Below are 27,280 nucleotides of genomic sequence, written 5' to 3' on the forward strand. Positions count from 1 at the left end.
TACAACCCGCCCGACTCTGCAGTATGAAGGCTCCCCCCTCCGCTTCCCGTCTGTCCCCAGACTAGCCAAGATCAACATTATAAATGTCTAATTCTGAGCTGAATGGCACTGCTAAAATGTGAGGAAAAGACAAGGAAGGAAAAAGTTAATTCGTCATGAAAAAGTTAAGACACAAAGACATGAAACACATCTGAAAACAATTTAAACTGCTTCTGCCCTTGGGATCGGTGGCCCATCTTGAGCAGAGGGAACATAGGCCAGGCCCCCCTCAGCGGGCTTCCACCGCCCCCCCCCCCGCCGTCTGCCGTCTTAGCCGTACCTGCTTTCCTCCCAGTCTTTGGGCTTCTTGGTTTCGTTCGGTTTTATGCAGCGGATGTAGTGAGGTGTACATTTCATCAGGGTGCTCACAAGGTCGTTGGCTTGTTTCTAGAAGGGAAGAGTAACATCAGACGGAAACATGGCACTTTCTCTCAAGCAGACCAACCGTCAAAGGGGAGCTATGAAACTCTACCGTGGAAATAGCTAGAAGTTAATCTTCATTAACAACCTGTTCATCAAGCTTCCTTCTGGTCAACTTCCTTTCTCAAGGCTCTACCGACTTTTATAACGATTTTAACACTTACACATGGATTTGAAACTGTATTTCTGAAAACAACCAGGTCTTTTTAATCCAGTTAATAAAATAAAGCAAAACAACAAAGCCAGTAAATCTTCACATACAGGTCTTTTTGTGAGAAACAAGGAAGCAAGCCAGTTATTAACAAATTAAGTTTATGTTGATTGTGGGCCTTTGCAACACATTGTTCTCATGAACTTTTTTTTCTTTTGGTGCGAGGGTAGGGTGGGGAGGAGAGATTATTTGCAAGGATAAAGCGTCAAAGCCCCTGTACTCTCTTATTGGGCAACCCAACCAATGAAGAATCCCCTTGTTAAAATAATGGAAACATAGGGGCGCCTGGGTGGCTCAGTAGGTTAAAGCCTCTGCCTTAGGCTCAGGTCATGATCCCAGGGTCCTGGGATCAAGCCCCACATCGGGCTCTCTGATCAGCAGGGAGCCTGCTTCCTCCTCTCTCTGCCTGCCTCTCTGCCTACTTGTGATTTGTGTCTGTCAAATAAATAAAATCTTTTTAAAAAAAATGATGGAAACATAAAGGGTGGGAGATACATCAAAAATCTCACTTCATACACCTTCCTCAGCATGTCCTTTTACAAACCCGCTCCTTTGCCAAAGACTCAATCTGAAATCATCTCTCACCACCTGCACAAGGGGTATCCAAAAGGAAACCAGGCTCAAGCACAGAGAGCCACATAAATAAAGCTGGAATCGCTAATGTTGCATTTCAAATCAGGAGCATCTCCAGCTTGGAAGAAACAGGAGCAGGGCCCACATCAGCATTCCCACCACCACACGGCTAAGCCCTTGTGGGGCCGAGGAGGCGGCCCAAGCAAACTCTCCTCCCAAGCAAATCAGTGTGAAGAGAGAAAACCTCTCAAGGACAACAGACAGGAGGGATCTCGAAAGCCAGAAAACCATGACCAAGTCAGCAGAAGGGATCTGCCTACAGTAGACAGCCCTCTCGCAATTAGGGCTTTGCTGCTATCAAGGGTTTGGGAAATCTGAAACCCTTGAGAAAAACTCTTGGGTATATTCAAAGCAAGAGATTCACTGGTGAATTATGTTCTCTGTTTAGATGTGCAGAATACAGCACGTTCTGCAATGCTTAGAAAGACGAAGCTGCAGATGCTGTAAAGCCCAAGCAGAGCCCTACAGTGAAAAAGTGAAGGGACTGCCATCGCCTCTTGTCGATGTCCACCGTGTTCGAGAGAAACTCTGATGATCTTCGCAACACAGGAGGTGACAGGGCCTGCTCATAACACAGGTTCTTTTCAAGTCCCCCAATTTTTTTTTAATACTTTAATTTTATTAAGTGTTTTTAATTCCCAAGAATCACTTGGCAGACTCTTCAATCCTAAGTTTTTAACAACACACCTTCTTTTCACCTTAGTCTGAGCGCACAAAAGGGGAAATGTGACCCGAGGGACCAGCCACCTGACATGGGTTGCTCCAGCTCCCGAATAATAATGGGATGACATTTACTGAACGTGCCCAAGGGGCGAAACACATGGGCCTTCTCATCTCTACTTCACGACTCTAAGTGCTAGCTACTAGTATTATTATTATTCCAATTTTTTAAGACGTGGAAACGGTGCCGTAAAGAAAGGATTGCTCAAGGGACGCCTGGGTGGCTCAGTTGGTTGAGCAGCTGCCTTCAGCTCAGGTCATGATCCCAGCGTCCTGGGATCGAGTCCCACATCGGGCTCCTTGCTCAGCAGGGAGCCTGCTTCTCCCTCTGCCTGCCATTCTGTCTGCCTGTGCTTGCTCTCTCTCCCTCTCCCTCTCTGACAAATAAATAAAAATCTTTAAAAAAAAAAAAAAAAAAAAAAAGAAAGGATTGCTCAAGATGGCGCCCTTAGGGACTGGCACTGAGGCTTAAAACTCAAGTGCGCAACCTACCAAGTCTGTTCCCTAACCACAAAGCTATCCTGCCTTCGTAAGGAAGACAGGAGATGGTTTTGGGTGTGATATAAGAGGAATTAACATCGTGAGTGAGGAGTAGATAAAGCCTTGAGGTTGTGGGAAAATTCATTTCAGCAAATAGGACTACACCTGAATTCAGCTGTGAGTCAACCTTAGAGGTCTCCTGAGGCGGCTGGGAAGCAGCAACTGGATTTATCCGGACTCTAGACCAGAACAGCCCAGCAGTGAGGACAGAAGGCTACCAGAGGGACTTGTCCAACAGAAGCACAAGGCAAAACATGCAGACAGGACAGCGAGAAAAGGCTTAGGGTCAAGATGCCTTGTTCTACCATCAACCCGAGCTGGGGTTCTGCCTCTACAGTTGGCAAGCTACATGACAAACCACTAAATTTCTCTGGGCCTCAGTTTCCCCATCTGTAAACTACGTGGATAGAACTGGAAGACTGCTATTATCTTAATCTAAAGGTTGGAAAAGACGTTAAAAATCACTAAGTCCCGTCCCCACATGATGCTTTCGCCTCTTGAGGCATCCACCCCACCAGAGTCTGCTCTCACTCAGACGAAGCCACCGGCCTGGGCACCTGGCCAGGGCTGAGCTCCGTGCATTTCCCACAGCGTCCATCTTTGACTCTCACTGCAAAACTGGTCCCTTGGAGCCATGACAATGTAGAATTTAGTGAAGCCTCAACATCAGAAATTGCTATTAAATGGAGCATACTATAATTGGCAAATAAGAAAACAGGAGTTCTCACCAAATGAATATTCATTAATTAGATCCTACAGATCAGTTTGCAATTTTAAAGAGTTGGAATACAATAGAATACCCAACACTAAAACCACCTTAAACATAAATTTAATTCCTCTTCCAAGGAATTCCATATCCCTTTAAATGTGTGCCTTCACGGACATCATTAAGATGACACTTGATGTGGGGCACCTGGGTGGCTCAGTGGGTTAAGCCACTGCCTTTGGCTCAGGTCATGATCTCAGGGTCCTGGGATCGAGCCCCGCATCGGGCTCTCTGCTTAGTGGGGAGCCTGCTTCCCTCTCTCTCTCTGCCTGCCTCTCTGCCTACTTGTGATCTTTCTCTGTCAAATAAATAAATAAACTCTTAAAAAATATATATATTAAAAAAAAAAGAGGACACTTGATATCTGCAAAGTATTGTGGATGGAAGAGCTCTAAGAGATTCGCCATGGCTATCCATCTCTAACACGTTTTAGAGGGGATTGTAAAACAGGGAGACTTTTATCCCTACATGGAAGTGAACCATCAAATGGACATGGATCACACAGTCCACGAAGGAGGGTACCCCAGAAGTGAGAATATGGGCAGCATTAAAATCCTACTTAAGCTGGCTGACTTGAGGTTGACCTCCCCAAACAATAGTCATCGTTGTAGTCCTTGCAGTGCTGAATATTTTGAGCACACCCAGAAGGTGGCAATTTTGAGCACTGAACCAGACAAAAATAGGAAAGAAAGAAAAGAGGTCACATCTTCCAACGAGGAGAAAAACGCCTCTACCTCCACCCTCTGTTTTATAGGGAATAAACTCCACGGAGAATCCAGACCACTTGAAAGTGAGTCATTGTGACCTTGATGATCTGGGCCCCTTGGATCTGAATGTGACTGTCTTGTGACTAGATTTTCCAGCCCAGAGCTAATCCTTATCCAGGACCTTGAAGTAAAGGCATGAGTCAGAAGCCTCGCACAGACATTACTATCTGGGGCCTCATGAGAATGGCATCTGCTCTCTGCTCTGGACTCTCGCTCCAGTGAGCCCAATCCAGAGATCATCCCGGGGCTACCACACATCTCTGGTACTCTGAACGGGACTGTTCCTAGTCCCAGAGGACTCTACAATCTAGTTCAGAACGGAGCTTGCATCGGACTTCCTCCTCCACACCTGAAGGCTGCTCTCGCCTGGGATCTTCCCATTGCTGTGAGGTTTTGATGATCGCTTCCTTTATTCCAGCCCGTGTTCTTGCCCTCAGGGGCTGGGGAGGCAGGCTTCCATACAGGAGACAGAGAAGAGAGCTGGCGACAAGAACGGACAACAACTATGGAGTCCAATGGCAGGGGCTGTCGCGGGGAGGGAGAGGAAGGGAGGAGGATCTGGAGGCACAGAGCCAGGGAGGGGGCACGGACATGCGCAGACAAGAGTCCACTAAGAAGGAGGCGAGTAAGCATGGCGCACGTGGGGGGTGGGGCCGCTGATGGAGCGGAGTATAATCAGTGACCAGGTACATTCTGTGTGTCTGATGTCTCGGGCAGTGCGCTCCGTGTCTTAGATGGATTGCTGAATTCCAGATCCCAGTCCCCCCTTGAGCTAGGTACAGAGATCTCCACCTTACAGATAAAGCAAAAGGAGGCACTGAGAGTTTAGGCAACTTGCTGGAAATCACAAGCTAATAAAAGTCAGAGCTGGGATTTCAACACACGCGAGGGACACCCGTGTCCCCAGAGCCCTATTGTTAATCATTTGATAATCCCACAGAGTATCAAACTGAGGTCGTATTTAACTGGTATGATGTTTTAAAAATAGTTTAGTGACTTTCTCACAGAATTACATGATTAAGTGTGCCTGACACAAGCTCTAAATTCAGAGTGTACTTAGGGACCATGAACTTCATCACACATCGCTCAGATAACACAGGGCACGCTCTACAGGGGCTCCCAAAAGCTGGAAGAACTCCTTCTAGATGTTAAGACACAAGGGGGCCAGGTGTGCCCATAATCTGCAGAAAGGAGGGGCTTACAACACCCAGTGGGGAGGGTGGATGTACTGTCCCTATGAGACCTCGGAGGATTCCAGGTATGTGAAAGTTCCATAACTGGAAAGTGTCAGGTTCCGGTCTGGAAAAAGGTCATTGGAATCCAAACTGTGGCTCTCAATCCTAAAATTTTCTCTGATCATTTAATGTGAATTCTTCCAAATTCTGACTAAAGCCATTTCCTCTCAGAAAGCAGCTGACTGTTATCTGCTAACTGTGAAGCTTAGGAGGTATCTGATATCCATTTGGGGTTTCAGGACAGCCAAGTCAAATTCGGTGTGCATCCTGTCCCTTTTTTCAAGCATTACTTCTGGGCAACTTCTGTAACCAGGCTGTTACATCTCACTGACTTCATCCTGGACCAAGGGTGCAGGTCCTGACTCCTAGAAAACCCTGCCTTGTATAGGAATCTCTAACCCTCCCCAAACAGAACCAACCTTTATTTTGCTTCCAGCAGTAGTTGGGCGCCCTTTCTTGTCAGCCTGCAGATTTTCCGGAAATAAAGACTTTATAAAAGGTCTGGAAAGGGAGAAAGAGAAAGGATTAGCCATCAGTGGGTACCTTGGGGGATGAAAGCCTGCTTCCACGGAGAATGGAAAGGAAGGCCATCCAGAAGCGCATAACCTTGGCTCCAGAAAGGCCATCTGACTCAAAACACGAGTTATCAAGTCACACCAAGGTGTGACTCGGGGAAATCAGCGGTGGACAAGAGAAACAGAGGAAGAACTCTAAGGTCTGAACATCTTAGCGTCTAAGCCTGGAAAATGCACTTTACAAACTCTGCCTTTTGAATTTGCCTACTCACTGGAATCGAGGTACACCTTGAAGAGAAGACACACAGAGGGGGTCAGTACGGGTTCGCTGAGTTAAGATTAGCAGGACACACAGGAGCTGGGGTGTGTGTATGGACTGTCAAGATCCAGTGCAGATCCTGATTTGATCTAAGGCAGGGTTTCTCCATCCTGGTGCTATAGGTATTGGGATCTGGGGCTGGAGAATTCTTTGTTGGGGTGGGGACGGCTAGGCTGCCCTACGCATTGTAGGATATTTAGCAGCAATGGTGACCTTTGCCCACTCAATGCCAGCAGTCCACTGTGCCTCCAGCCCCTACAAAAAACCTTGACAAACTGTGCTTTTGAGTACAAGCCATTTTAAGTCGAACAGTAGTAATTCACCAGTCCTTTGCCTGTTGAATAGATTTTCGTTAGTCGCTCCAATATAGCTGTGTTCGTTCACATGCACCAAGACACGGGACAGAGACAATGTCCTAGTAACCTCAGTGCCCCTAGTGTCTGGACACAGTCTGGCATGCAGTGGGTGCTTGATAACTATGTGCTGAGTGACAGAATAAAGTCATCCATGTAAACTGCCAATCTGACCCTCAAATTCAATTCCTCCCCAATGGCTTTGGGGCCATCTTGAATTTTCTAGGAACTCTCCCCACAATCTACTTTCAACTTAACTAGACGCGATTACAGATTTTTTGCTGTAAACGTGTTTAATGAACAACAGACTGTGTCTATAGGATAGGAGTTTACGTGGGTGTGTCCACAGCTCTCAAACTCAGCAGGAATTTTAATGATTAAAAAAAATCTGAAAGCAGGTCATAAAAACCCACAAGGCAGGACCTGCAAGCTGACCTGACTTTTTCAGAGAACAGCAAATTGATTCTGTGTGTTTTCAAAAGAAAACAAATTCGGGATCTCCAAAGCTGGGGGCGTGAGCACAGGGGAGGTACAGCACGGGAGGAGGGCCGGGGAGGTGGGGGGAGGGGGGGGGAGATGAAGGGTAGAGAATGAAGTGGAGTAGGACAACTTATGGCCAAAGCCTGAAAAGCACACTTGGTTTTCTTAGAAAATGGTCAGACTCAGGGCTGTTGACTAAGGAAGTTCACCTTAATCTTACCACAGCTTGAGTAACAGGGACTCCCAAGGCAGCTCCTCCTTGGAGAGAGCTCTTAAAACTATAAAATCCGGAAGACTGTACAATATTGTATTTGCCTGGCATACCCAGGCCTGACCATGTAAATTATACTTTATATCCATTACCTGAGATCTTGGGAACCTTTGCAAGGAAGAAGGGAAGAGAGGGCAGAGCAGGGCTGGTCCTGGGAGCTCCTGCAGTCTGCAAGACAGACGGACGCCCCTCCAGCTCCTGCCGTTAGAGCTTAGACAGGGTCTTAAGAGTTAACAGAAACCTCTAAGGAAATCCCTTTTAAGTTGCCCTTCCCAAACTTCTTGAGCTATTTCCAAGTGCTTTGGGGACACGTCATCTCATATCCTGCAAAGCCATTAGCCATTCAAAAAATTAAAAGACCATGCAAAATTCTTGGGATGATAGTCTAAGGGCAAAGTATCTGAGAATCAGAACATTCTACTCTTAGATAGTCAGAAATGGCCATCCTAACCCAACTCCTGGATAGTCGCCTCTCCCTGATATCACTGCTGAAAACAATGAAGCTGGGGGCCCGGAAGGGCATGCACGTGGCATGTAGAATCTGGAGGCAGAAGATATTAGGGGTACATGGGATTGGAAAAGAAAAATTATTTTGAAAAACCAAATTGCCCAGTGACAATCCAGACCCGAGAGCTCAAAGGAACTAACTACTGACTATTCAAATGCCACAAGTTGGTTTTTTTTTTTTTTAATACTAAAAATTTGAGCAAACCTATATCCCCTGTCAGATAAGGCAAACACACTTACAGCTCACTGCTCTGCATAAGCTCGATCAGATCCATAAAAAGCACATCACGGTTCCTTTCACAAAAGCCATCCATGTCATAGGATACCTGGCCAAGAATGGAAAGAAATCTAATTTTATCCTGTAACTATTTCATTGAAGAAGAAGAAAAAAAAAAATCCAAGTTGGCATGGCTATTCTTACCGGAATGTGAATATTTCCAGATGAACAACTGGGATTTCATCGTGAACGGTCACATTAAGGCTGTGAATGTTTTATTTAACTTGCTAGCAGACTTAGGTGGTGATGGTGTGTGGATGTTGAGAAGTGGTTATCTGGCTGCCTACATGGCCCAGATGACCTAGAATTAGGACCCCAGCTACCATGATCACCCACCCCTTCTCCAGTGAATCCATAGGGGTGTTTAGTGGGACACCTAATTCTTTCCCTAAATTTTCACTACAACAGAATGAAAGAAAACTCCTGCTCATTAATCCATTCCAATGGGGCATGTCATCTGAGGTTCTGGAATTTTTTTCACAAATGGCATCATAATTGGATCAAGCTAGTCCAAAACTCATGGTCAGGGACCCTGGTAAACAAGAGATTCAAGGGAATGAAAGGTAAGACCAGTACATTTCCAGAGGATTAGAAGACCGTAAATATCATGACCTCAACTTACTTATCTTTGTATCACCGGTACAAAGACTGGTACGTGGGAGGCAGCCAAAATCATGCATCTTATGAGGACTAACATCAAAAGCAAGGCTTATTTTTATATTTATTTATTTTAAATAAGTTCCGTGCCCAACATGGGGCTTGAACACACGATCCTCAGTTCAAGAGTCAGATGCTCTACTGACTGAGCCAGCCGGGGATCCCAAAAGCAAGCCTTATGTACACTTCCAGCAGGCACAGAAGAGGGGCATACAGCCTTGTAACTGGAGCAAGAGGCAAGACAAAAACCCGTTCCTTCAGCAGTTAATATACATGCCAGGGTGGTTCATGATTTAAAATATGTGATAGCAGAGTGCCTGGGGGCCTCAGTGGGTTAAGGCCTCTGCCTTCGGCTCAGGTCGTGATCCCACGGTCCTGGGATTGAGCTCCACGTCGGGCTCTCTGCTCAACAGGGAGCCTGCTTCCCCCTCTCTCTCTGCCTGCCACTCTGCCTACGTGTAATCTCTGCCAAATAAATAATTAAAATCTTAAAAAAAAATATGCGATAGTATCTACTGCCCTTCCCAGGCCCCATGCTGTTGAATGGATGAATGCTGAATGAATACAATACAAAGAGGCAGATGAAGCTGTGTGGATACCGTTACTCAGTTGCCTCATGAGAAAACAGATCACAGACCCAAAGGCTTAAAACAAGAAGACGGATACTGGGAAGGGTAACTTCTCCTTTCCCACCGGACTGCCCTGCTCCCCAGACATACCTTTCCAGCATAATGGTGAATAATGAAGCCTTGATTCCAGCTGTTGAAGTGCTCGTGACTCCCAATCTGCATCTGCAGTTTCTGCAGCAACGTCTGATCTGCCCCCTCCCCCACGGCATGCATCGTGGCACATACGTCGTCCAGGATGCTCATGATCCCAGGAGGGTTCTGAGGGGACCGAGAGAGCAAAGCCCCAGGTCAGCGGCTTATCGCGTCTTTTCTCAAGCAAGGAAATAGCTCCCCAGACTCAAGATACCATCTTGAAAGTCAGTCTTTCCCTCTGAGCAAGAATGCCATTAATAATCCCAAAAGGGAGTTACCACTTAGACACTTAGATCTCATGATGGAGGAAAGTCCATTTCCAAAAAAAAAAAAAAGGTTTCACTCCCTGAAGTTCTATTCAAACTCATATACAGATCACTATCTGCTGACTCCCATTTGTACTAAGTTGCTTTTAAAAACCCAAAAGAAAAAGGAAAACATTTTCCTCTGACCCTAATCATTTCTTAATGTTCACTTTTAGCCTGCTACCCACAGAGGCATAGTTCACATGGTTACAAGGCAGACACATTCTCTCATGCGTTACTTTTTTTGCACAGCACTATTTTACAAACAATCTTCATGCTTTACATAGTCTTCATACTTACTATTTTAATGCCTATGTTTTCCTGCTCTGATATGCTAGTTTATTTAATGACCGGATTGTCCTTGGATGTTTTTGCAGTTTCCAGTTTTGGACTTTTATAAAACACCAAATCAAACAAACAGTACTGTGGCCATCTCTGCCTACAAGCTTCTTGTTGGTTAAATTTTAGGGCGATAGTCCTACGAGCCGCAGAGACGGTCCGGAGGGTAGGGCCAATGCTACGCCTCCTCAGTTGCTCTGCCGGCCATTTAGGTCACAGACGTCTGCCCTCAGAATTCAGTAACAACTTCCATTTGTAAATTGGGATTTTATCCATATACAGATGTTCATATTACTACACGGACCTCCAAACACACAACGGGTGTGATTGCTGAAACTCTGTGCAAATCAGACTTGTCCCTTCGCTTACTCTAGAACAAGGACATGAGAGACAAAAACCCACTTGACATAAACCCGTGTGCAGCGAAGAGACGCACCAGACCGATACTTACAACTTTGTTCTCTATGAGGTCACACACGATTTTGTTATTGAAGTACTCAATGGGTGTCCACCTAATGCCTTCTTGAACATACTCTTCCTGAGGGACAGAAAGCGGGAATTCACATTATGACCCAGTGAAGACGAGCTAGGACGTCACACAGATGACGAGCAAAGGTACAGGGCTCACCATGAAAGAAAAATCTGAATGCTCTTTGACATAAAATGGGAACTTTTTTTTCCCCCCTAAGAGGGATAGAAAAGGAATATCTCATTGCTTAGTAATCTTCTTTCTTTCTTTTTTCTTTTTAAATAAACTCTGTCCAATGTGGGGCTCACACACACAGCCCTGAGATGGAAAGTCAAATGCTCTCCCAACTGAGCCAGCCAGATGCCCCATGCTTGGTAGTTTTTTAGTTTGAGTCCTGTGAAATGGGTTAGCACACAATCATTTCTGATCTACTAATGATGGCAATTTGATATGGCTTAACCTATAGGTCCAGGTACAAAACCATCTCTTTGAATGTAATATAAGAAGCGTAGTGTGGATTAGCCTCGAGGCACCCAAGGGGAAAGCCCCTCCCTCAGGCCAGTTGCTCATTTCCCCTGAGGAACACCACCACATTCTGGTCTCCCTTCTTCCTCACCTGTCTTGCTTTGTTAGCTTCTTTCCAGACCTTCACCTGACGGAGTCTCTGGACTTGAACTTCCAGCCTTCCTGTCTTCTCAGCCCTGATTCTCTAGAGGACTGCACTCAATCCCTTGGTTTTAGATAGAACCTGCAGGCTAATGACGCCCAAATTCATTTCTCTAGTCTAGACCTCCCCACTGAGTTCCAGGGTCATGCACATTTCATACATTAGAGACTCTGTCCTGAAGTGTCAGAGGTCTTAGGAGTGTGCCTTGTTCAGTGGAGATCTGATTGTGCATTTCCCCTATCATCTCCAATCAATCTCCTAATCGCACTCGCTTCACCGTTGGCCCTGTGATTCAAGCTACAAAAGGAGCAATCATCTTTAATTCCTCTTTCCTTCTTGGTTCCTTGCTAACTATTTTGAGCAAGTCATGTTGACTCACGTTCCAAAACACATGCTGAATCTGACCGCCTCTCACGGTGTAACCCCCTCTAATGCTACCATCATTGTCTACACCCCCGCCATTTCTTGCCCAGTCTCCTAACTGGTTTTTAAACTTCTGCTCCTATCTGTCTTCCCCTCAGCCCACTCCGTAAGTCTATAGAACCTGAAGAGTCTTTTCAAAAATACAAAATCACAAAAACACAAATCTGCTCAAAATTCCCCCAGGGTTTCCCATCATACTTCCTACAAAATCTGAAGCTTTTGCCACGCTGGACGACATTCCTCTAGGACCTAACCTTTGTCAACATCATCCAGTCTCAGTCCCTACCACCCTTTACCCTGGCTGTTCTGCTCCGGCGGCTCTGATGCGATGGAAAGCTAGAACACTAGGGCAGAAATTTACATGGAAACCGTTGCTCACTGGGATTTCCAAGCAGAGGCACGAACACTTCCATGACTTAATGTCCCCCAAATAGCCTTTCACATGTGTAGTGGGTTTGCATGTGTCCCCTGAGATTTCATGTCCACCTAGAACTTCAAAATGTGTGGTGTGGAAATAGGATCTTTGAGATATAGTTAAGCTAAAGATCTTATACATGAAATTATCCTGGATCAAGGGAGATCCCTTAATCTAATGACTGGTATCTTTCCAAGAGAAAGAAGAAGGGAACTTGGGCACAGAGAGACACAGTGAGGAAAAGCCACATGAAGGGAGAGGCAGAGCCTGGAGTTCCACTGACAGAGGACAAAGACCACCAGGACCCTCAGAAGCTGGAAGAGGCCACGAAGGTGTGTGGCCCTAAAGGCACTTTGGTTTCAGACTCTGACCTCCTGAACGGTGAGAGAAGACGTTTCTGTTGTTTTAAGCAACTGAGTTGGTGGTACGTTGAGCAGCAGCCCTCGGAATCCAAAACAACATGGAGCCCAGAATCAAAGGGAACCCGCCCTGAACTCTGAGGAGAAACTATAACCAAAGCACGTTCCTTCAAGTCAGAATGAAAACTATGTGCTTTCTTGAAAACACATTGATTTTTTTACGGAAGACTGGGAGTAGAGCAAATGTGAGAAAACCCAAGTTTTTCCTCTGGAACATGGTCCATGCCATTGACAACTAGGGTTGGAACTGGGTTTCCATTTTCCACTGGGACAATGAGTCAGAGTAGTAAAAGCAGCCAGCAATAAGTCCAACTTCACAACATCATTTGCTTAAAGGAGAAAGAAACGGTAGCAGACGGTGTTTACATTTCATAGACCAAAATGTCACAACGGCATATGGTTCTTCTGCCTGACTTTATTAAGTACGTTTCCTAATACAAGACTAAAGCTTGAATCTAGTGCCCAAAGAGAGACTTTCATATCTTTTAAACAAAACACATTAGAAATAACGCAGGAGGAAAGAAGAAGGGCTGCTTACCTGTTCTGCCTTTAATGTCAGTTCGATAAAAATCTGCTGTAATTTTTCATTGACAAAATTGATACAGAACTGTTCAAAGCCATTTTTCTGAAAGAAAAAAAAAAGTTGCTTGCATGTAATTGTTTCTGTGAAATCATTATGAAGTCGTTTCTTAAGTGGTTAAGTGAAATGTTTCAATGTGAGAAGCCTTAACAGAAATGTTGGAGGCATCGGGAGATAGCAACATAGTTTATATTTGGGAGAAACTATTTAGTAAAGGTACATGAACAACTTAACAAGCAAAAAGGAACTATAGCGGGTTTTTTCCCCATTGCCTAGAATTCTTTCTTTCAAGCCAGATATGAGGCATCCCCCTCCCACAGCCCCGGTTGTTCAAACTGGCCTTACCTGGAATATTTCAAAGCCATAGATGTCCAGAACGCCAATGTTGTATTCTTCATGGTCCTTCTCCATTGCTTTGTTGATGGACTAGGAGAAAGTAAGGAGGATGGCATTGAACTCCTTTTATTTCCTATCAGAAAAGGGCATGTGTGGGGGACAGGGAAGCAAGACTGTACAAAGCAAATGCAACTGCCTGCTGGAAACAGAGGATAACAGGAAGAGAGGTGACTTGCAGCTTCAAAAAAAGAAAAAAAACGGCTTGCTGCAAGGTCAAGTACTCTGGGAAACCACCAGGATCTGAAAAAGCTACTATGGCTTCATGACGAAAGCCATGAACTTTTGGCAGTTAGTTTTTCTCAGGAAGTCTGGAGAATTGGAAGTAAATGTCATCTTGCATGACTTGACGTAAAACCTACTTCATATAAAGAACTGATAAGACAATATCCATAAATATTATTTCCACTGACTCTGTTCAGTAGCCATTTAATGGTCCCCTAACAGCTGGGAGGGATATCAATGTCTGGGGCCAGGAGCTTCGACAGAGGGTGGGGCGGGCTACGGATAATGATACCAGTCATCATTATGAAAGCAAGGAGAATATAAGTAGGCTCTGTGTATCTACCGTTCACCTGTGCCAGGCTTTGCTTAGAACTTTCCACGTATTTCACTGAACCCTTGCTACAATTTTGCCAACGAGAGTGACATTAGAATCCCCAAGGTTTCCCTGGGCCAGAGGCAGGATCTGGGGTTCCATGGAATGACACAATGTCTACTCCACCTGTGTTCTGGATCACCGTGAGAAGGGACATGCAAGTCAAGGGCTGGAATTAACAAGGGGGTGGGGTGCAGTTTCCACCAGGGGGCTCGGGAGGGTAGCAGGGTAAGGAGGGACAGAGGAGAAAAGTTCCCAGAGGTGGTGAACACCTGGACGAATGTGGAAGCACCAGAGGTGTTTTCTGGGCCAAGAAAATGGCATGGCCTCTTCGGAGAGCTAATGCATCACGACACACATGCCCCCTGGCGCATGCTCAGGGCCCAGTAAATGTCAGCTCTAATTACACGGGGCGTTCATCCGCTTTCACCACACACAAAATAAAGGGCAGGCAAAAAGAAAGGAAGGTAGGAAGCCCAGCACTGGGAGGCATGAGAGACGTGGGTTCTGCTGTCAACTCTGCATCACTCTCTTGCTGAAGGGCCGCAGGCAAATCCACCAATCCCGAGGCTTACGATTCCCCGGTCAGTAAAATGAGGCGTCTGGACAAGTTAAAAGGATGACTCATGTTTAGTATGACCCTGACCTTCCACAGAAAGTACACAAAATCATTACCCTATCCTGCCCTGCCCTACTCAATCCTAACCACACCTAACCACACTTAAAGCCTTATAGATGTTGTTGCCAAGTTCAAGGAGATTTTTTTAAAGAGAATGACCATGCTGCTGGTCTTGCCTTAGGGTCCCCCTGTGGTTCTTTCTAGCTTGAATATATAAAAGACAGAGCAGTAGAAGGGCTAGAACATGGCCAAATTACCTGGGTGTAATTCCTAGATTTATCACTTAATTGTAGGGTTACTTTGGCTAAGTTCCTTAGCCTCTCTGTGCCTAAGTTATCTATAAGACGAGGAGAATAATGCCTACATCGTGTGGTTGTGGGAAGAATCCTATAGCTTTTTTTTTTCTTAAATACTTAGAATGGCATCTGGCACATAGTCAGGAGGGTAGAAGTGTTCGCTATTTTCTTCTACCATTCAGAGGATATGATGATTAACACAGCCTATCACTGGCAGCTCCATATTGCTGAAAGACTAATTTTCAGAATCTATGTGGTACACATATATATACATATGTGTGTGTATGCATATATGCATATGTATATACAAGTATATAGGATTATGGAATTATAAAACACTCTATGGTAGTTTTAAAATATATCTAAAAAAAACCCCTTTGATACTGTTCCCTTCAAAAGGTAGAACTTAATTCTCCTCCCCTTAACTGTGGGCTGTACTGACTTACATCTAATCAACAGAATATGGCAGAGAGTCAATATTGGGGTCCAAGCTTACAAATTAAAAGCTTTCTGGCTTCTGGGGTACCTGGGTGGCTCAGTGGGTTAAACCTCTACCTTTGGCTCAGGTCATGATCCCAGGGTCCTAGGATTGAGCCCCACATCAGGCTCTCTGCTCAGTGGGCAGCCTGCTTCCCTCTCTCTCTCTGCCTGCTTGTGATCTTTCTCAAATAAATAAATAAAATCTTAAGGGAAAAAAAAAAAAGCTTTCTGGCTTCTTCCATGTTCTCTCTCTCAGATCACTCCCTCTGCGGGAAACCAACTGCCATGTTGTGAGGATATTCAAACAGCCCGAAAGAAGGCTCACGTGCCAGGGATCTGAGGCGTTCTGCCAACAGCCCTAGGAGTGCGCCATCTTAGGACAAGACTTTCAAGCCTAGTCAAGCCTTGACATGGCTGTAGCTCCAGTCAGCCTCTGGACTTCGGCCTCACCCTTAAGTCAGAACCATCAAGCTAAGTCACTTGTAGAAACTGTGACAGAATAAATGCTTATTGGTGAAGCCACTAAATTGGGGCTTAATCTGTAACATAGCAATACGTGATATAGTATTCTAAAGCTGGGGCTCAACAGTCAACCAAGTATCATGACCACAGGTCTCCCCTTTTTCTGTTCTGTCGTTCTGGCTTTATTAAATATTTTGTTGAAGAAGCTGTTACCATCTTAACGTCTTGCTGGACAATTCTAGAAGCCAAGGTGGGATTCGATGATTCCAGGGTGAACAGATAAAAAGTGGAGGAGTAAGCTAATGGTTTTAAGGAACAGACTAAAACATGAAAACAAAGCTCTTAGTAGTTTTAATCTTTAAGAGCAGAGATGTGAAATGCCACCAACGTTCATTTGTGTTTACTTACATCTACCAAGAAATCAAAGACCCGGGCGTGCAGAGCCTTGGCGAGGGCATCTCTGGTGTAACACGCTTGCTCCACGTTGAGGGTCACGTGGATGGACTCCGACTTGCCTCCCCACTTGCTATCCATCTGCCGGCTTGTGAGCTTTTCTTTCAACCTGTCTTGGTTTATTCCCAGAAGATATGCAGGAAAAGCCAAAACTATAGACAACAAAACAAAACATGATGGTCTTTCAGAATTTTAACAATTCATTTCACAAACACGTGGAGGCATTTTTGCATATGCGCATGTGCACCTACAAGACACCATCACTGGCCCCCTAAAAACTTTCACTCTACCGAAGACTGCTTATCAGCAGTCCCGCACACACCCATCCACTTTGTTTTTCTCAATTGTTTTATTACATGAGTCAATTCCTCTGACAGCTGAGACTTCCAATAATACAAATCAGTGATCCAAGAAGGATGGTGAACCAATTCCCCTGTGAGATCACAGCTACATGCCTAAAATGGACATCTTTCCAAGTTTGTAGGAGGGCAGCCCGGAAGGAACTAAATCAGGAGACATTTCTTTGGCTCCCAAAACTGTTTTCTTCCTTTCTGGTATGGTGTTTTCACAGCATCATTCCCAAAGATGTTGAAGCACCTGGTATCATGGGAGTAATAATTCAATATCATAATAATTACCTATTTCTTGAGGGCTTACCACGCACAGAGTTACTAAAGAGGACAGAACACATAATGTTAAGAAACCCTGAAGACAGTTTAGATGAGGCATGGATAGTTTGCCAATTAAGAAGCCTACGAAGAGCTGAATATGTGATAGAGATAATAAAGTCCTAGAGGCATTTAGAACAGGAAGCTATTATGACTTGCTGGGGTCTTCAAGGAAGATATGGGACTCCAGTGGAGTCTGAAAGGACGAACAGGATTTGTACAGATGCAAAGGAAAAGAGGGGAGAGTAGTGGGATGGGCACAGGGGGGAAGGCAGCAGGGAAGGAGACACGGTCAAGGTGCAGCAAGTGCACCAGCATTGGCCATAGCTGGAAAGGTAGACGGTCACAAGGTTAGGGGGAACTCTGACAGCGGAGGTCTTTTGGGCTGGAGTCAAAGTCTGGGGCAGGGGGTGTAATTTACAAGATGTCTCTGGGAGAGGCAGGTGGAGTGAAATGCAAGGCATCGGTGCAGCGCATGTCACAGCACACACATCCCACCCTGAGGACACAGAGTAACACAGCCTTGGTCTTCGAAGAGAAGAGCTGAAAGATGGCTTAGTAACTTGTTGCAAGCCATGCGACTTGCCAAGAGGAGGGGCCAGGGATCTAATGGGTTTTCTTAATTCCTGCTCGAAACACTCCAATGTGAATAAGTGACACCATTCTGGATCATGAAAGAATGCGCAGACTTTTTTGGTCGTATGAATGAGAGATTTTCACGCACACAAATCCCAACTCCAAACTTGGATAGGAGTCTTCTTTTTCCACATAAAACTGTATCAAAAGTTTCTGATAAAAGGATTTTGTTAAAGACTTTATGCTAATGCTCAAAAATCACAAGCCTCCCAATAAAGGATAATCTGAATTTCACAGATGGTGTTAGAACGAACGGGCTGACATTTCTCAGTAGATACCTTCCAACGAGATTAAGTCAGCGAAGGCATTCTGAAGATGTGGAATGCCAGAACAAGGTATTTATTATCTAGTGTTCTACAGAAATGCTCAGACTCGTAGAAGGGCTTCCTTTTACAAAGGGCACGGGAACAAAATCCAGGGTATTCATTTGCCAACAGCCAATTGCCTTGGTTTGTTTCATCTTAACACATAGGTTTAGGAATCTGAATGTCTTCTGATAAACTGAAACTTAAGTCTTGCGCAGGGCAAGGACGTATAATGCCCATAAGCCAGACTAGACACAAGTGTGGTTGTTGGGAAAATCAAGAGACATTTCCCAAAGTGTCTGACATAGGAGAGCCTTTACGAAGGGGAAGCCACCACCATTAGGCAGTTAGTCAGATCCATTTCGCATTTGATACAGTGGATATTATTACCGCTGGTTTATAGTAAATTCACTATTCACACACTGAATACTTTGATACAATGAATAATTAGCCTCCATTTGTCTGCTTTGTAAAATATGCACTTCTCCCAAGCCCCTGGTCACGCTAAAATAGGGACACAGTTAAAATATGATAAAAATGTTTACACCATTGTCTTTATGACCACAACTAAAGAAATGCCACACAAAGGGCTAAGTCCTTGGGTCCTTATCTAAGACCAAAAAAACCCACTCTACCTTCCAAGTCCCCCATGGCTTCCGTAGAGGAAGGCAGGAGTGAAGGACCACAGGCACTTGAAATACAAGGCATGGAATGTGGCCAAGAGTCAGAGCCACAACTCAAGAAGACCCCTAAGAAGTTTAGAGAGGAAATCTGGTACTCGCTTGGGGGTGGGGGGGAATCGATGCCATGTTTTTCAAGTCCAAGCTTTTATGGCCCTGTATTTTCTTCAGCGGCTGCCCTGGTGCTGAAATTACAGGGTAGCTCATACTGACTTCCTTCAGGCTGTGAATTTCCATGAGGGTGTGTGCAGGTGTGGCTGGAGAAGGACGTCAGTACAGAAGCTCAGAGGCTGCAGGGAGGCAGGAAGGGAGGGAGGCTGGGTGGGGAGGAGGCATTAGTTTCAAAATGCTGCTGTAACTCTGATACTGTTAATCACAGTTACATAGAACATAAAGGAACCTGCTAGAAAGTTTCAACACATTTTGAAAAGGAGAACAGATTTCTGTTACTGCACTGAAGTGTAAAGCAAAGCTGGATTAATTTTTCCATGTGCATCTGAAGTACAGAGGAGATAAACTAAAAAGACGTAGCAAAAACAAAGTGCTGTTGGACAAATGTAAAAGAAATGGCAAAGTAAATGTGGGCTGTCCTCGGTGTTGAGGTTCCGTACTCTCTAGCCCACTGGCCACAAGGCAAAAAAAGATGGGCATCGTCATTCATGTTTCCCATTACTATTTATGTATTTTCCCCCCTTTAACAACAATGCCTTGGGAGCAAGACTCGATTCCAAGAGTATGTCATCTTACTGTAGGGACTCGGGCAGAGACACATGTGCTGAAGCGAAGGTCTGTCTGACTGCTCAGCCGCATACAGGTCTGACTCAGGCAATCCTAGTCACTAGTCTCCACTAGTCTGGGGTTGGGTCAGTAACAAAATCTGTTGTCACTGAGGGCTGTTTTGCTTTACTAGGTCAGCTGTGACCGCAATCTTACCATCTTTTCTATGATAACTACAGAAAGTCTGCTTCCTTCTATTATAAAAACATGGGTGAACACTTCCCTCTTACTCCACAGGAGGTGCCTGGGGGGCTCAGTGGGATAAGTATCTGCCTTTGGCTGAAGTCATGATCTCAGGGTCCTGGGATCGAGCCCCGCATCGGGCTCCCTGCTCCGTGGGAAGCCTGCTTCTCCCTCTGCCTGCCACTCTTCCTGCTTGTGCTCTGTCAGATAAGTCAATAAAATAGTCAAAAACTAAAAAAATAAAAATATATGTATTCCACGGGATATACTCAAACATGAGAAAGAGGAAACCAACCAGGTTCTTCATTTCAGTGCGTTCATTCAGTGTTGTAATCACAGAGGTTCTACCCTGATATCATCCCTCAGCAGATGACTGGTTCAGTACAAGTACACCGAGCCAAGGAATGGCTCACTGCAGCTGAAAAGAGACGACGCTCTTAATGACTAGAATAACCTTCAAGATATAAGGTGAAGTGAAAAAGCAACTGTAGAACATGACGTGTTGTGCCCCATTAAGGCACAAAAGGGAGAAAAAAAAAATGGACGAATATCATGGCTCGGGAAACACATATCCCCTGAAAGGAATACAGGAGCGTGGCAACTCTGGTGCCCTCTGGGGAAGGGAACAAGGTGACGGGCGAAGGGGTAGATGGGACACTCGGCTAAGGGAATGACTCACGGTAAGATACGCCAAAGGAGCAAGAAAGAAGTTCTCAGAAGGAGGGCCCAGTTCTTCGCTACATCTCTTTGGTCTCGAGCACAGCCTCTCCTGATCTCCCCCACTCCAGCGCCTCCAATCCGGGCACTGCAAGGCAGTTGCCAATACTGGGCCTTACCCAGTTGGCTGAGGAGACTACTTCCTCCCGACATCAATGTGCAATGAACCACTTCTTGGCTCAAGCATACGGGGGAAGGCTTGCTGTGTCAGGGTTGTTTTGTTCTCCAGCAAAAAGAGGCAATAAAAGACTGTACTATCCAAGAAGGCAAGAGAAATTCATCGTGCTTCTACAGCAACCACCAAGAAACCCACACGGTCAATGTTGAAAAGACAAGTGTTAATGACCCTCCTGGATATCTATGTGCATTTGTTAAATGGGAAGGAAAATGTACGTTAAATCTAACAAAGTAGTGATTATTATTGGGTCCTGTTTCTAGACTTTATGCAGACCATGTGTATTTACTGTCCACCCCCCACTTCCCTAATTAACATAATTCATCTTTATCAGAGACACATCAGAAGTTAGCAGAACTTCCCTTTTTTATCACAAAAGAAAACAAAAATATTTTTAAAAGAGCCATATTTGGAATGGTAATAGCCTCCCTGCATTGTCAGCAATGAGTAGGATACTATTTATTACTAAGCATCTAAATTTATCATTCTGGAAGAATGCTGAGAAAGGAAGAAACATCTTCCTGGGTGGTTAAAGGCTGTGTGGGTTGAGAGCAGCCTGGAAAGCCATCTGAGGCCTCAGAGGCTAAAGTCCCCGGCCACACTGGCCATGGCGGCTGGCAGCCTACACAACCAATCATGGGTCTGCAGGAAAGACCGATTTCTTCCCAAAGAGCAAACACCATCATTCAGTCTTCAGCCTCCAACTATAGCAGAGGGGACCATGAAAGGCGATCACCGGCAATGTCAACAAGATAGCCAGTGGCCATTTGTTTGTTTCCAGAATCCAGTCTAAACCAGCCCCCAGACAAGCTCCAACTGGGAGCTTCCCATCCTGACATAAACCCGACCAGCTGCTCTTCAGGACCTCGAGGTGCATGGAGACCCCACAGGTCAGGTACAGAGATTTCTCTTAGGAGACAAATCTTAGCTATTCCTTTAGCTATTACTTTCTTTAGCTATTACTCTCTTTAGCTATTACTCTCATCTCATTAAGGCATCACTATTTTTAAACCAAGGTGTGAAATTGGGCCAGACTCCCTCCCCAAAGGCGGGCTGTACGTTGAAACAAACATCTCATGAAAGGCCTCCTGGTGTGGGCTGTGGTGAGGAGGGCAGGTGCACAGGAGAGGCCAGACTCTCCGAAGGCCATCTGCTCTGCCCCGACAGGACAAGAGACTTCCCCACATCCCCGGCTGAGACCCCAGCAAAGGACATGGGCCGGTTACCTCGGCCGGAGCTAACCGGCCCTTCACCCGCTTGCACCCACCGTGCGCCGCAGCTACTCACACTCCTCGCTCTCCACCGCCGCGTAATTGCCGACTTCCTTGAAGCTGATGTTCCCCAGGTGGAGGACGCCCGCCACGATCTGCAGCACCAGCGTCTGCTCCTCTGCGAAGATCCCGATCACGTTCATCGCGTGCTGGGAGAGGAGAGAGAAATCATCAGGTGAGTAGGCCGCCAGCTTGCTAAGCACGTAACGAGGAAGACGAAGCTTGGATGGACTTGTGCGGTCACATGGAGCTTAGCTGGCAGGGGCAGCCGGGAGGCCCCGCAGGACACGGTCACTGCCCAACGCACGCTCATCCCTTTTTCTCAAGTGTCAGAGGCACGCTGGGAAGGCAGTTCTGTCTTCAGATCCAGCCCGCGATCCCCCCGCAGGAGATCCCCAGGAGCAAAGATATGCAGAGGGAGCAGCAGCTGCACCCACAGTCAGCACCCTGTCCTTGCGCCCCTTGTGTCCTCACTGCCACGCCCCTCCCGTAAAGAGCACGGATGTCCCCTTTCCAGTTACTCCAGGGAGACTCTGGAGATCTTCTGCCTCATCAGGAGGGTGGGGAATAGATTGTATTTGTGAAAGGAATTTGATCAAAAGTCTCCAGCAAATGAAATAAAAGTGTAACAGAAAAGTCTTGTTTCTGAGGTTCCTTAACTTCAGGAAAAACAGCTGAAATGCCGAGACTTATTTATCTGAATGCTCTAGAGCACCACACGCTAGGACCAATGCAGGTCCCCCGTTTCCATTTCTTCTCCCCACTCCTTTGAGGCCATGTGGCCCCATGGTGGCCCCATTCCTGCACCCAGGATGCAGTGTGCCTGAGCAGCCTGCCCCCCTCCCACAAGCAGGAGGTCAGCTCCCTTCAAAAGGCACCCCCACTTGCCCTGTCAGGGTCCCTGCCTCATACATGGTCATGGGCTGAGGATGGGCCTAGCAGGAAGCTGACCCAAAAGGCAGAGGAGGTGTAGAGTTCTTTGAGGCTAAATGGGTGAACAGCCCAGCCCCGGAAATTTCTAGACTGACTTACTGAATTGTTTCCCTGAAGATGTGACCCTTCAATAACGTACTGGGGTTGACCCTTGGTACCATAACATGCACACCGCCTGCAGGGCAGGGAGGCGAGGGCCGCCCTCTGCCCATTCAGTGTGGGGGTGAAGGGAACGCACTTGGAGGTGCTGAAGACCAGGAGGGCGGTCTTTGCTTCATCCTTCCGAGGCAACAGCTCAGCAACAGCCTAAGCTCTAGGTAAACCAGGATGATAAATATATTACCTACAACAGTGTTCACCTGGTAACCAGAGCACCTGGGGGAATGGGGGTGGGAGGGATGAGGAATTCACTCCTTTACCCATTTCAGCTCATTCAGTGGTGCTCGGGCAGCTGGGCGTGTGGCTGTTGAAGGGTGCTCACCCACGGGTTTAAGGAAACGGGGTGCTTGCAGCAGAATGAGGGGGAATGTCCCGCTGCTCTTTGCTCTTAACTCTCCTGGCCCCTTCTACCGCAGGCGACACGCAGAGCCGCTCCTGCCTGGCCCGGAGCCCGCACTTACCAGTGTTTCCTGAAACTCCCGCCTGTCATCAATGTCGTCCACCTTGTAGGACCCAGAGAGGCTCAGGTAGTAGTAATAGTCCATGCTGGTGATGCCCAGGCTGTGCTTCTGCTCTGCAGAGGCGCCCTCGATGAGCTGGACGAAAGGGAGCAGGGTGTGTGTGGTGTGCCCCCCAAGCCCAGGCCCCACTCCCGGGCCCAGGCGATGAGCACGTTCTGACCCTGCCTTCTGCAGGGATGGGTGGTCCTGGTCTCCAAACTATGGGCCTCAGGATAGCTGCTTGGCCTGGGGGAGCCGCAGATCATCTCTGCAAATTCGAGTTCTGAGCTCTGGTAAGACCTACAGGAGCTGAGAATTTGCCCCTCGTCCAGTGAGGAGGACTTGCAGGGCTGTATGGGTAAGAGCCCTCAGAAGAGTGGAAAACAAGCCAGAACATAACCACTTCGTTCCTGCTCAACTTGCTGATGGCTTTTATGAAGTGCAGCTGCCCCTCCAGCTTCTCCCCACAGATGCCTGGGAACTGCAGCCCCAGGTCCCGCTCTCTGGCAATCTGAAACCTCCCGCCCAATGGGCCATCCCGTGGCTTTCTGTTCCCGCTCTGATGTTGCCTTCGGTCTGAGCAAGACCCTCTTAAAGGGCTCCCCAGTGGTGTGCTAGAAAAATACACATCAACTCGTGGGGAGAAAAATGGATTGTAGTGTTTGCTGACTCTTACGGTGTAAATACTCCTACCACGACTGATTACAGACTACCTGGAAAACAGCACTGAAGGACGAAGTGGGAAGGGACACACACAGCCGGGGGGGAGGGAGACACACAGCCCGTGGAAGGGGACTCCAGCAACACTCTGGCTCCAGCCCGGAGGGGTTTAGGGAGAGAAAGGGCATAGCCATATTTCTCCATCTCTGTCAAATTCCTAATGTCATCTCAGCATCATTACTGAGAAGTTCTAGGTCACCCATGACATCAGGGTCCTGAGCTTTCTTCCACCTCCTCAAAATATCTTAGTGCCACCCCCTTCCTATTTCCCCCCTTCTGTGTGTCCCCGCCACCCACATCACGCAGCCCCTCATTTGCATCCTCAACCCCCACCGGCTTCTCAACCCTCTTCTGCTTGCGGACACATGCTGCTCTTGGCTGTAAGCTTTCCCTTGACTCTGAACTTCTCCGGGCCGCAGAATAAACTTCCCTCATCACACGCTAGCCACCTGCCAGAATGATCTGCCATCCTCTGAGATAGCTATGTAATTGAAAAGGATGGGTGTGAGCTCCCGACACAGCTTTAACTTCCTTCTAATCCAATGATCTTCAACAAAGTAAAACTGAGACAAAAAAACAGCTGCACGCCTTCAGACAAAGTCTGATGTGGATCCCTGAGAGATGAAAGAAATGCTAATACGTAAACTCATGCATAAAGACGTTGTTTTGGTATTATATTTTTTTAAGTACTGAAAAACATTTTAAAAAGTAGACAAACGCAAGGCTACCCGAAGCCTTGGGACACAATCAAAGAGCAGCCCGCACACAGCTCTGGCCTGTCGGTGGCTTCTGGACATCCAGGTCAGGCCTTCCTGACCGGGGCTTAAAGATCCTTAGCCCATCCCTAGTCTTTTCTCCGATAGCTCCCTTCGGGAGACTTCCGCCCTTGCCAACCGGGCTTTGTTCGGCCACTGGATTTGCCAGGGAACTCTCCCCACCTCATTCCCCTGTGCGCCCTCCATACCTCTCCTCACCCTCCCAGCCACACGTCGCCATGCGGACTCCTGCGGGGCTAAGAATCAAGCACTCCTACTTTCGTTCTGAAGTTATATTAACACTTTCTTGATTATTTAATTTTTGGGAAATTCTTATCTTCTCTCCCCAAAAACTTACTCTCCTTGCAGGCAGGGACATCCCCACAGTTTTTTGCACACTGACTTATACATACTATAGGAATAAATACTCTTGGCTTGGCAGACTAGATTGTCTAAACCTGAGAGCTGAGAGGGGGAAAAATTATTTTTTTAATGTGGATAAGGAATAAGGAAATAAGAAAGAAAAAAACATAAAGGAAAACCTGGTAAAATATGTGAAAGCTCCGCTCTCCGGGGTTCCTCATCACCACCCTGGATTTTTCCAGAAGGAAGTTGGAGATCTTTCCACCATCTGGTTCCCCACCTGGACTGAACTGGATTTCAAAGTATTTTCCCTGCAAGAAAGTTAGGGGTTTTCTTCAATGATTGGTGAACAGAAACATGATGTTCCAGACAGGCTTTGAACATAGCATATAATTCAAGGAAATTCACTAATGAAAGATACATTCTGAATTATTCCCAGCTCTGATCAAGACTTCCTCACTTCTTCCTATCAGACAATAACCAGGGCTTTTGTCCAGTCATACCATTCTGTATTAAGACAGAGAGAATCTATCCTTCCAGCCCGACTAAATAAGGATATGCTGTATTCTTTGCCCATTTCCCCGTACCGTGGGTGCTTGCCTGCTCAGCCGGAAGCTGTCAAGAATGGGATAGAGAATCTCAAGGTTGCCTTGATCCAACAGGAGTGAACCCTATCAGTCTCTTTCAGGGAGAGCAAATTTTCCCACTGCCAGATGAATTTCCATGGCTTTGAGCAAAAAGCATGTCGTTTACCTTGGGAATCATCTAGTGTTCTTATACAAAGTAAAAACACTTGATTTTAAACAATGTTCTTTCCAGCTAGTTGTGGGTATGCAGATTTTTGTTGCTGTTGTTGCTAATCATTTTCTTTTAAACTACTGCTCAGAAAGAACAAAGGAGAATAAAGCCCTGGGATTTAGCTGGAAAGGTGTCCAGGTTGTTAAGGAAATGACATTATTTTTCTCGCTGGAATCCGGTTGCTCTCCCATCCCTGGAAAGGGCCAGGAGCGTAAACATAGATGAAGGAAAAGATGAGAATGTGGGTGTTAGGGAGCGGTATGGCCTGGGGGTGAACTGGCGAGCATGCCCGGCCTAGCTGCATTTCACATTTTAAAAAAAACTTTAATATTTTAAAACATTAAATATTTTAAAAATGTGTACGCTGATGAAATCCACCCATTTTAGGGCTGCCTCCTGCCCGGCGGCAAGTCTGGGACTAGAACCATAAACTCTTTAAGGACAAGTAAAGCACATTTTAGGTTTTTCCTGCTGCCTACAGTATCCATCATCTCCCGGGTTCCTCCTAAGTCAAATGCATATTCCAGGTATCAGAAAGGCTACAAAGAAGGCCACCCTCCAATTGTCTGTGCATCTTATTCTGATGACTCCTCCCCACTTCCTCCAAATAAATCCCAAAACAAATACCAGAAGCACCAGACAGAGAGAAGAACCACTAATGACTGCTATCCCAAATCAGTGCTTCCTGAGAAGCGACGGCTGCACAAGATTCCCCATGTCTCCGGTTCTGATGACTATTCCTTCACCATCTTTTCCTTTTGGCACATTTTGGAGGGAATAGATCATTGTCTGTCCATATGTACCCCCTAACCATTCCCCACCAATGTAGGGGTGGGAATGAAACCAAACAGGACATCAAATCCAGGAAGGGCAGATGCAGGAAATGGCAAACTCTCAAGCACTTCCAGAAATGGTTGAAAACTTTGGTTGCCCTGTTGCAAAGGCCTGGGGCGCACCCCCTCCTTTTTAAAAAAAATATTTTATTTATTTATTTGAGGGACAGAGAAAGTGGGAGCAGAGAGAGCAGCAGAGGGAGAGGAAGAAGCAGGCTTCCCGATGAGCAGGGAGCGTGATACAGGGCTCGATCCCAGGACCCTGGGATCATGACCTGAGCTGGAGGCAGATGCTTAAGTGACTGAGCCACCCAGGTGCCTCAGAGAAGTAAATCCAACTCTAGGGACTGGTACCCAAACCTGAGCAGTTTTAAAGAGCCTGAGTGATTTTTATATGTGGCTAAGGTGGAGAACCACT

At 46.3% G+C, this 27,280-nt stretch overlaps 1 protein-coding gene across 1 annotated transcript in view; it reads right to left on the reverse strand.

The window, feature by feature from the left end:
• MYO1E (myosin IE) overlaps window positions 1–27,280 on the reverse strand; it is a 195,259-nt gene that overhangs the window by 44,679 nt on the left and 123,300 nt on the right. Inside the window, exons 7-17 of the mRNA XM_044230483.1 lie at window positions 25,411–25,542; window positions 23,355–23,489; window positions 21,818–21,950; window positions 16,345–16,541; window positions 13,434–13,514; window positions 13,047–13,133; window positions 10,567–10,653; window positions 9,430–9,597; window positions 8,017–8,102; window positions 5,751–5,832; window positions 320–426 (exon numbers count right to left, since the gene is read on the reverse strand). Coding sequence (XP_044086418.1) covers window positions 320–426; window positions 5,751–5,832; window positions 8,017–8,102; window positions 9,430–9,597; window positions 10,567–10,653; window positions 13,047–13,133; window positions 13,434–13,514; window positions 16,345–16,541; window positions 21,818–21,950; window positions 23,355–23,489; window positions 25,411–25,542 — 1,295 coding nt within the window. The remainder of the gene's footprint in view (window positions 1–319; window positions 427–5,750; window positions 5,833–8,016; window positions 8,103–9,429; window positions 9,598–10,566; window positions 10,654–13,046; window positions 13,134–13,433; window positions 13,515–16,344; window positions 16,542–21,817; window positions 21,951–23,354; window positions 23,490–25,410; window positions 25,543–27,280) is intronic.

This window comes from Neovison vison, chromosome 13 (assembly GCF_020171115.1).
Source record: "Neovison vison isolate M4711 chromosome 13, ASM_NN_V1, whole genome shotgun sequence".
NCBI lineage: Eukaryota > Metazoa > Chordata > Mammalia > Carnivora > Mustelidae > Neogale > Neogale vison.